The following is a 10,322-nucleotide window of genomic DNA, read 5'->3' on the forward strand; positions in this document are numbered from 1 at the left end:
TAAGCATCTGGCCAAGAGGTGCTGAAATCAGTGTGCCCCGAGGGCACCCGCTTTCAGCCGGGACCTTGCTCTCTTGCCAGAGCTCCCCTTCGCCCGGCCCCCGCGTCGGCACAGTCGGCCTTTGGGATGTTGAGTCCTGCGCAGTCCCCGGGTCCCCTGCAGCGGCGCCCTTCTCTTCCCGCGGGGTCCGGCCTCCTCACAAGCCCCTCTCTGTCCTTTCAGGGGAGTCCACCCCCAGGCAGAGCCGCTCGCCTGCCGGCAGGAAGGGGAAGCACAGGCGGAAGAAGCCGCCGCCACCGGGCAGCTGCAGCGCGCGGGACGCCTGCTGTCCCCACGCCACGGCGCAGGCCCCGGACGCACCGCCCTGGGGGCCCGCCGCCGCGCCCGCGCCCGGCCTGCCGTTCCCGGCCGCGGTGCTGGTGCCTGGCCCGGCGCCCTGCCTCGTGCCGGCCGTGCCCGCCCTCCCGGCTGCGTACCCGGAGGCGTTCGTGACCGTTTTCTTGCCCGACACCCCTGTCTGGCCTCTGTTGGCTCCGTCGTGCACTCCGTTCCTGGGAGCAGCGGACCCCTCCCTAACACCCTGCTCGGTGTCGCCAGTGGCCGTGAACCCAGAACCCCCATCTTCGGTCATCCACCACAGCAGACCCGGGGGCCCGGAGGAGACGTGGAGCGAGGGGTGCCCGTCCACCCCCTCGGGGAGCAGCTCCCCACTGCAGCTGAGCTTCCTCGGGGAGGACGCACCCGGGGCCCGGGAGCCCGCTGGCCCCCGCACGCAGTGTGTAAGTCAGAGGGAGACCGGGCTCCCTGCCCGAGGGCGGGTGGGACCGCCCTGTCCCTGGCTCCATTTCAGAAGCAGGAAGGGAACAAACTGCCGTGTCCTGGTTCCTTAGCTGCTTTGAGAGGTCGCTCCCACAGTGCTGTCTTCCAGATGTTCCACATGAACTAAGCCCCCCTTAAAGTATGATATCCAGGCACTAAACTTTGTTCATCGCCTTTAAAATGCATTTTCTTGCCTACAACAGGGGCGTGGTCTGGTAAGACAGGAATCTGGCGGTTGTGCTCTTCTGGGCGTGCCGTAGGACAGCGGTCACATGTGGCTCTAGAGGTAGCAGCCGCTTATCCGCAGGGCTTCCGATAAAGCAGACGGCTTAGAGTTTCACGTTCGTTCAGTTTCCTTTAACTTTTCATCCCTTGACCTGAAAAGCCGTTGCAAGATGATGGATTGAGCTTTGCTTATGACATTCCTGTATTTAGGTATAGGGCCCAAGAGGGGTGTGAATATTTACAGAGTTTTCCTCTAGTCTTTCCTTCAAGGTATTAATGCCACCCCTCCCCATCCACTTTTTTACAAATGATCCAAAGCAAGAATATATGCTCAATTCTGAAAGTCTGGTATTAGTGCACTTACTAGAAATCTAACACCAGGCACTATATCCCAGTGAGCAAAACCTGGTCTATGAAGTCAGACATGGGTTCAAAGCCCAGCCCCGTCACTTGTTAGGTGGCTTAGCTCAGCCAAGGTCTTTCACCTAGCTCTGCCTATGTTTGCTTGTTTGAAAAATGGCAAGAGTAATACTGCATAGTTCATTCTGAGGATGGAACGAAGTACTGTTTATGCAGTCCTTCTGCATAAGTTCCAGGATAGCTGGAACTTCGCGTCGTTCACTGTTACATTCCTAGTAGTTAGGACACGGCTTAGAACATATGAAGTGTTCAGTATGTATTTTCTAACTGACAAAAAAGTAAAGCACACACCCGTGTGGTCGGTGGCGTGTAGTATCCAATATATGCAAAGGCGACAGGCTGAAAATGCCCACTACTCGGTCACAGCTGTCCATTGTATTCTGTTGAACGCATGGAGTTGAGGATCTCCTAGTTATTTTGTAAAGTTGCTTGAGATGTTAATTTTTTTTCGTGTCCTTTCTAGCAGTGCGTTATAGGCAACAGTGGGAAGAAGAACAGTCGTTTTACTGCCAGCGGCCTGTCCCCAGCGTCACCTCCCAAGGAGGCCCCGTGCGGCTCGGGCTCTGCATCAGGTAGCGCATCGACACAGTCGTCCAGCTCCGCTGCCAGGAGCGCGCGGTGTGGCGGGCTGTCGGGTTTAGCACTGGCGTGGAAGTAAAGTGTGTGCTTCTTTTTTCTTTCTGTAAGTGTTATTGGGGTGTATTTACATATGATGAAGTACACCAAATTTAGGTGCACAAAACCACAATCACCGTGTAGAACATCTCTGTCACCGGAAAGTCCTGTGATCCTTTGCAGGCGGTGCCCTGCCCTGACCCTCTAGCTTCTAGCAACTGCTAGTTTGCTTTCCGTCACTCTGGTTTTTTCTATAAGTCCATGTAAATTGAACAGTCCCACATGCAGTCTTTTGCGTTGGGATTCTTCCAGAGAGCATGGTGCTATTGAGAGTCATTTGTGTTGTATCTGTAGTTTGTTCCTTTTATTGCTAAGTGCAATCGCATTGTACGGATATCCATTCTCCAGGTGATGGTTTTTGGGTCTCCAGTTTGGAGCTATTATGAATAATGTTGCTGTGAACATTTGAGTCTGAATGAAATTGCTAGGTCCTGTGTATGGTATGCCAAACTATTTTCCAAAGTGGCTATAACATTTTGCATTCCTGCCAGCAACCTATGAGAGCTCCAATTTGCAACACATCCTGGCCACACTGGGCATCATTGTCCACCATTTAAATTTTAGCTCTTCTATTGGGTATGTAGTGATGTCTCATTGTGGCTTTTATTTGCATTTGCCTGTTGATTAGTGGTGTTTATATTTTAATGTACCTTTTTGCCATCATATGTGTTTAAGTCTCTTGCTCATTTTTTTTAGGGGGAGAGGGTAGCCTGTTAGTTTCTTATCAAGTTTAAGAGTTTTGTGTGTATTGTGGATACAAGTCCTTTATCAAATACTTGTTTTGCAAAATTGTCCTCCCTGTGTGTAGCTTGCCTTTTCATTTTATTATCCTTTATTTTTATCTTCATTTTGAAGAGCAAAATGTTTTTTTTTAATTTTGTTGAAGTTCAGTTGATCAATTTTTTTCTTTTAATAGGTTGTGCTCATGTATTCTTCTTTTTAAGAAACTGTTGCCTAACTAGAACTCACTAAGAAGTCTCCCATCTTGGAAATTTTATAGGTTTAGCTTTTATAATTAGGTGCGTGATCCATTTTCAGTTCATTTTTATGTATGGTGTGAGGTGAGGGTCTATAAACTTTCCTTGTATATGGATATCCAGTTGTTCGTCCCCCATGTATTGAAAAGATTCATCTTTTTCCCCACTGAATTACCTTTGTTGAAAACAGTATTAGTCATATATGTTCGGGTCTGTTTCTGAACACTGTTCTTTTCTGTTTATGGCCACCATTAGGGCAATCCCACTCTCTTGAGTAATGTAGCTTTCAAGTAAGTTTTCAACTCTAGTGGGTTAAGTCCTCTGACTTTATTCTTTTCAAAATAATTTTGGATATTGCGGGTCCTTTTTGTATAAAACATAGAATCAGGTTAATAGTTCTAGAAAAAAGCCTCTCAGGATTTCGATTGATATCATGTTGAATCTATCAGCTAGTTTGGGAAGAATTGTCACCCTAACAGTATTGAGTCTTCTAATTCAGGGGTCTCCAATCCCCGGGGCTGCAGACCAGTACCAATCCGTGCCCTGTTAGGAACTGGGCCACACAGCAGGAGGTGAGTGGCAGGCGAGTGAAGCTTCATCTGTGTCTGCAGCCGCTCCCCAGCACCAGCATCACCACCTCAGCTCCACCTCAGATCATCAGGCATTAGGTTCTCATAGGAGCACTGGACCCTGGTGCCAAAAAGATTGGGGGCCGCTGTAATTCACAAGCATGATGTGTTTCTCTTTTCATGTAGGTCTTTAACTTTTCTCAGCCATGTCTCGTAGTTTTCAGTGTACAGGTGTTATACATATTTTGCTAAATTTATCCCTAAGGATTTCACATTTTCGATGCTGTAGTAAGTGACATTTTAAAGTTTCAATTTCCAGTTGTTCATTATTAGTATATAGAAATCCAATCAAATTGTTGTATTTTGAACTTTGTATTCTGCAGTCTTGCTAAATTCACTTATAAGTTTTAGTAGCACATCTGTAGGTTCTATATTGTAGGACTTTTCTACATAGACAATTTTGCTGTCTGCAAATATGATTGTATTTCTTCCTTTCTGACCTGTATACCTTTATTTATTTGTCTTCCCTTATTGGACTGGCTAGGACCCCAGTGCGGTGTTGAATAGAATTAGAGAGAGAGACAGTCCTGCCCTGATCAGTCTTGGAGGGAAAGCAGTCAAATTTTCACAATTAAGTGTGATGTGAAATATGGTTTTCCATAAATGTTCTTTATCAATAAGATTGAGGAATTTCCTTTCTATTGTTAATTTGCCAAGATGCTGTCTTGAGATAATCATATGGTTTTCTCCTTTATTTTATTAATATGATGAATTACATTAATTAATTTTCAAATGTTAAATTAACCTATACTTGGTCATGCTATTTTATCCTTTTACTATATTGCTGGATTCTGTATCCTAATATTTTGTTAAGGGTCATTGCAACTATTCTGAGAAATGTTGCTCTATTGTTTTTTTCTGGTAATGTGTTTTGTCTGCTTTTGGTATCAGTAATGCTGGTCTAAAAAATGAGTTGGGAATGGTTCCCTCCCCTTCTGTCTTTGTGCTGAATTGCTATTACTGGCGTCTTCCTTGCGTGCTGGGTAGAATTCACCAGTGAAGCCATCTGGGCCTGAGGTTTTGTTTGTGAGAAGGTTTTTTAACAACAAATCTATTTTCTTTAATAGACAGGAGCTACTGGTTATGTTTCTTTTTGAGTAATCTTTAGTAAGTTGTACTTTTCAAGGAGTTTTTCCATTTCATCGAGTTGTTGAATTTATTGTCATAAAGTTTATATTATTCCCTTATTCTTTTAATGTCTGTAGAATCTATAGTAATCTTATTAATAATTTTTTCCTGATTATTCTGGCTGTATGTTTACCAATTTTATTAACTTTTCAAAGAAGCAATTTTTTGTTTCATTTGGGCTTTTTTCCCCTTTTGTTTTTTAATTTTGTATTTTATTAATTTCTACTCTAATCTTTATGATTTCCTTTCTTTTTACTTCGGATTTTATTTGTTCTTTTTCTAATTTCTTAAGGTGGAAGCTTCGACCATTGGTTTGAGATCTTTTTTTTCTTAATATAAACATTTAATACTTTTCATCTCCCTCTAAGCACTGCTGTAGCTTCATCCCTCAGATTTTGATATGGCTGTTTTTATTTTCATTCAGTGTAAAATATTTTCTAAGTTTTCTCTGATTTCTTCTTTGACCATAGGTTATTAGAAATGTATTTAATTTTATGATGTTTGAAATTTTTTTTTCCAGATTTTCGTTGGTTTCTAATTTAATTGCAGTCAAAAAAACATTATTTGTTTGTTTGTTTTTAATTTACTGAGGCTTGTTTATTGGTCTAGAATTTGGTCCTTCTCAATGCTTCGTGTGCACTTGGAAAGAACGTGTGTTCTGTAGTTGTGGAGCAGTGTCTTCTGTAAACCAGGGCGAGTTGGCTAATAGCGTAGGTCCCACCTTTTACCTCCTGATTTTCCACCCACCAGTTTTATCAGTTATTAAGACTGTTAAATGTAGGCTGTTAAATTGTCCGATTCCAGTCGAGACGTCGTCTCTCCTTTCTTGCAGTCCAGTCAGTTTTGTTTCATGTATTGTGACACTCCTTTATCAGGCACATACACATTTAGACCATTGTGTCCTCTTGATGAACTGATCCCTTTATCACGAAACACGCCTCGCTCCGAAGTCGCCTTCGATACCAGTGTGTCCACGCCAGCTTCATTTTGATTATTGCTTTCATGGCGGGTTTGTCCATCTTTTTGCTTTTATCCTGTGTGTGTCTATATTTAAGCTTGATTTTTGGTAGCCACCGCGTAGTTGGGTGCTGCATTTTTATCCATGTGGCAGTCTCTGCCTTATAACTGGAGCACTGAGGCCATTTACATGGTCACGGTTAGCATTTTCCATCTCGCTGCTCATTTTATCTTCGTCTCATCTGCTCTTTCTTCCTTTTTCCGTCCTCCCCTCCTCCTCCTGGGTTAATAGTGTACTTTTAATGATTCTATTTTCTCTCCATTGTTGGCTTCTTAGCTATACCTCTCTTTTTCCATTTTTTCTTTTTGTTTAAGTCATTGCTCCAGGATTTACAAGTGCATCTTTTACTTATCGTAGTTTACCTTCAGATACTATACCTATTACTTTGTGTCTAAGAATCTTAAAACAGAGTACTTCCACTTTCCCTTGTCTTTTGAGCTATTTTTATCATATATTTTACTTCTATGTATCACAAACCCACAATAAAATTGTTACTGTTTTTGCTTTAAGTAGTCCATTATCTTTAAAGCGATTGTTTAATGAGGGAAAATGTTGTTTATATTTAACCGTATACTTACTTTATTAAAAAATTTAGAGAGGAGCTTTGTTTTGTTTTGGTTGAATTGTTCCAATGTCGATGCGAAGAATTGGAAGGTTCAGATGCGAGGCCGGGAAGGAGCACCCCGCGAGGCTCCGGAGCGGCCAGGAGGGGCTGGGCCCCGGCGGGAGGCTGGCCGGCTTCCTTCCGAACAGGAGGAGGAGAAGAGAGTGCGGATAGGAGTTCGTGTGTGTTTGGCGTTTCCTTTCCGATGGCTTCTGCTTGCCTTTTTTTTTTTTTTTTTTAAGTAGGTGAAAGGGAGGGAGGAAACAGCAGTGGACGTCGTCGTTGCTGGGGACGGACGGGCGCGCTGGCCCGAGGACCGTGGCGGGGTGGCCGGGCTCTCTGATGATCCTTTAGGCGATGATGAATTTCTCGTAGAACCGTTGTGTGCTGTTCTATGTGACTTTCTCCACATCTTTGGTTTCGTGGGTTTTGCTAAGAACAGACTTGATCGTTGGCTTGATTGGAGTTGACACTTTGGTGGTCGTGAAAAGTCGGAGGGGAAGAGTCTAAGGTGTTGGAGGGCGCGTCATCGAACGGTGGACTCCGGGCTCTAAGCCGAGCGGCTGGGGCACCGTTCCAGACTCGGAATCGGGCATTCGAGTGAGCAGACGAGAAGGCGAGGCTGAGATGTCGGTGACTCCGGAGGTGGAGCTGCCGCGGAGCAGGTCTGGCCTTGAGTGCGTAGCTCAGGGGACTGAGAGGGAGACCTTGGGCAGACCAGGGACCTGGAAGGCCGAGCCGCCGGGGGTGGCAGCTGGGCCAGCCGGTGATGACTGTTGGCTGCCCACGCCTGTGAAGAAGGAGGGCCAGTTCGGCAAGCCGGTCTCTGACGGGCGTTCTCATCTGTTTCTGTTGTTGATGTTTGATAGGAAGCAGTGACAGCAGCGTATACTTTACTAGCAGTGACGATTCTCCGGAAATCCCCCCGAACGGGCGGCCGTCTCGAGATGCGCAGGGTACAGCAGCCTTTCCCGCGTCAGCCGAAGAGTCCATCTGGAGGATGATAAAAGAGACGCCCGAGTGCATTCTGATGACGTATCAGGTCCCCGAGAGGTAAGAAAGCCCTTGAGAAGACCCGCTCTTATGCGAGGTTGAGCGTGGTTTTGAATAGAGTGACTTTTCAAGGTTTTTCGCACGTACCCCTAGAGAAATGTGTTTTCACATGGGTTCGTGCGAAGCGAGGTGGCGCGTCATTTCCTGGAACGGCGGCTGCGGCGGTGGCCCTGGCCCGCAGAGCCGCCGGACAGGCTCGCCGCGCAGCACGAGGGCGGGGACGAGGGCGGCGGGCCTCGGCGCCTCGGCCGGCCGGCTCGGGGCGGCTCCTCCCCGCTCAGAGGAGGCGAACTCAGGGCGCCGCGTCGCCTCCCGCCTCGTTGAAGTACTGTGCAGATGTTCTCCCCCAGAAAAAGGGGTCTGGCTTCCCAGCCTGACAGAGAAACGATTCCGTTAATTTGAGCATGGCGCCATACAGCGTACTACAGGACAGAGGATGGCTGTCCCCAGACCACGTGACGAGAGCGCAGGGCCACGCGGGTTTTGCGTGCTCCTTTCCAGGGCTAAAGACGTCGTCCTGAGAGAAGACCGGGGCCAGCTGCACCGCATGCGGCGGCGGCAGCCGCAGTTTTCCCCTGGGCAGAGGGCGGAGCTGGCCGCGGAGCACCCTTGGCTGCAGAGCCAGACAGTCCCTCCGGAGATAGACACCCAGGTAAGCGCCGTGGTGGCGGCCGCCGCCTGCGTGGGCACCGGCGGCGTCCTAGGCCCGTGGTGCACCTCGCGTGGCCCCGCTGGAAACTTCAGTCCTCACCGCAGTTCCGCGGCAGGCGGCGTCATCCCTGCTGGACCGATAAACGGCAAAGCGCTGGCTACAGTTACTGAGTGATGTGCGTGAGGTTTCACAGTGCACAGGGTTTGGAATGCAGGTGCTTTGCTTCTCCCACCGGTTGGAATGTTATGGGGCGAGCAGTAAAGACACCTGCTCTGACATGTCGATGGGCTGGGGAGGAGAGGTAGAAGAGATTGGCATTTCAGACATGCACACGTGTTTGAAAAGATTCACACCGGAGGTGGTATTCGCCCCTGGCAGGAACGTCCGTGGGACCCGAGTGGTCTCTGCTGTTACGAGGTCTTCACAGTGAGGTCATAGCGAACAGCCCGACAGTGAGCCTCTAAGTTACCAGTGGCCCCAGCAGTTGGTTCTGTAGTGATGGTTGTGACTACACTGTGGCAGGTGATGTGTGAATCGAAAAATTATAACTAGAGAATAAAGCGAGGTGCCCAGAAAAGTGTGTTTTAAGACTTAGGGAGTAAAGACGTCATCAGAGTCCTCCCCACTCCCGCTTTTAAAGAGAAGTGGGTGCCTGCTGTTTAGGAACGGCTGGATGTGGCCTCACCGAAAAGCAGGAGCTGGGCCGGTTACTACAGGCGTCTTTGTTTTTCAATCTTGTTCTTCTGGTTCTTGAGTGGAAGGGCATGTGAAGAATGAGCCTCAGAATGATTTACACCAAAGCGCTGAACGATTGCTCCATTTACCTTCTAATAATCAGAAACGGCCAGAATGGGTATTCTCAGACATGAGTGGGGAGGGGGTCAGACGCAGGTCGCTCGGCCAGCATTTTACCGATTTTAAAACTCTTCAGATGACATCACGTCAGATAACCTGCCTGCTCTTGTCCTTTCTTGCAGGGCTGTGTCACTTGCAAACAGGAGGATTCCGCTGGCGAGGCTGCGGACCTCTGTGGTCCGGACCCAGCTGGGGACAGCAGCTGAGTGGCTGCACAGACTCGTCAGCGCACCTTCTTGGGGACCGGGGGCCGGTTGCACAACTGGGCCTCTCCACGTGGCTCCCTGAACCCTGACTTTTACATGACTGTGAAATTTATCGTTGAATGTTAAGGTTTTTTCCTTCTTGACTTTTTAATAGACATCATTTTTTCTGAAGCAGGCGTTGTATATGGAAAATTTTACTTCTTCTTGTTCCTGATGTATTAAACTATCAATAGGCTCTTTTTATAGTTTAACTGTCTTCTGAAGAGATTGGATGGCCTTTAAAAGGTATGTGTGCAGCAGAACTTTATTTCAGGGGCCCCCTCAAAACAAATTATAACAGAAATAGCGGTGGAATGAGCCCCAAAGCTTAGCCTGCTTAATTTTGCTTCGTTTTACATGAGTCATTGCCCCCCGGTGTGTGAGGGGACCCCGCCTGCGCGCCGGGCACTTTCCAGGGCGGTTTCCGTACATTTTGGATGAGTCTTTGCGCGGCTGACGCTTCCCGTCCACAGTGAAGGTCAGGTGTCCAGTTCTCCCGCAACGCGGTACGCGCCGCGTGAGCGTTTACCGCGGCTGCCGAGCGCGGCCCACTGGCCTCTTGGCAACGCCCCGTGGCGAGGCCTGCGTCCGACCTGCGTTCCCGGAGATGCTTTCCTTCCCGTTTTCCACCTTCCGCTGAAATTGGGTCTTGTCTTCAAAATCGATCCACTCACCATGAGCTCGCTCCTTGGAGAGTTTCAATTAGCTTTTGCAGGCGTAATTTTAAAGCAAAAGATCTCCCAACTCCACCAACGTTATTTCCCTTTTTAACGTTTTCATTTTTAAAATAACGATTGGGAAAAGTTTCAGAAATTTTGCAAAAATTAATATCGTTTTTGTATGTCTGTGTTTAAATGTGTTTGAGCCGAACCTGACAATCAATTCTTTCTTTCCAACCAATTTATGCAAAAAAGGTCTGCATCCCCGCGGGAGGGCTGGCTGGCACTGCCTTAGTTTCCCCTTCTACAGAGGTGAGCGTCGGGGAGGCGCCACGCGGTGGGAAAGGGGCCGGGGGGAGCCCA

General features: G+C 47.8%; 1 protein-coding gene across 11 annotated transcripts in view; it reads left to right on the forward strand.

Moving 5' to 3' along the window:
* PER3 (period circadian regulator 3) overlaps window positions 1-10,322 on the forward strand; it is a 53,792-nt gene that overhangs the window by 33,020 nt on the left and 10,450 nt on the right. For 7 of the 11 annotated variants that reach the window (XM_036228271.1, XM_036228273.1, XM_036228274.1 and 4 more), the window contains 5 exons: window positions 223-779; window positions 1,928-2,036; window positions 7,365-7,548; window positions 8,050-8,200; window positions 9,178-10,271. In XM_036228271.1, coding sequence (XP_036084164.1) covers window positions 223-779; window positions 1,928-2,036; window positions 7,365-7,548; window positions 8,050-8,200; window positions 9,178-9,261 — 1,085 coding nt within the window. In that variant the 3' untranslated portion in view covers window positions 9,262-10,271. Of the gene's footprint in view, window positions 1-222; window positions 780-1,927; window positions 2,037-7,364; window positions 7,549-8,049; window positions 8,201-9,177; window positions 10,272-10,322 lie in introns of those variants that run through there. The other 4 variants (XM_036228276.1, XM_036228278.1, XM_036228280.1 and 1 more) reach the window with 4 other exon arrangements.

The sequence above is a fragment of the Rousettus aegyptiacus genome, unplaced genomic scaffold, assembly GCF_014176215.1.
Source record: "Rousettus aegyptiacus isolate mRouAeg1 unplaced genomic scaffold, mRouAeg1.p scaffold_m13_p_1, whole genome shotgun sequence".
Classification (NCBI taxonomy): domain Eukaryota; kingdom Metazoa; phylum Chordata; class Mammalia; order Chiroptera; family Pteropodidae; genus Rousettus; species Rousettus aegyptiacus.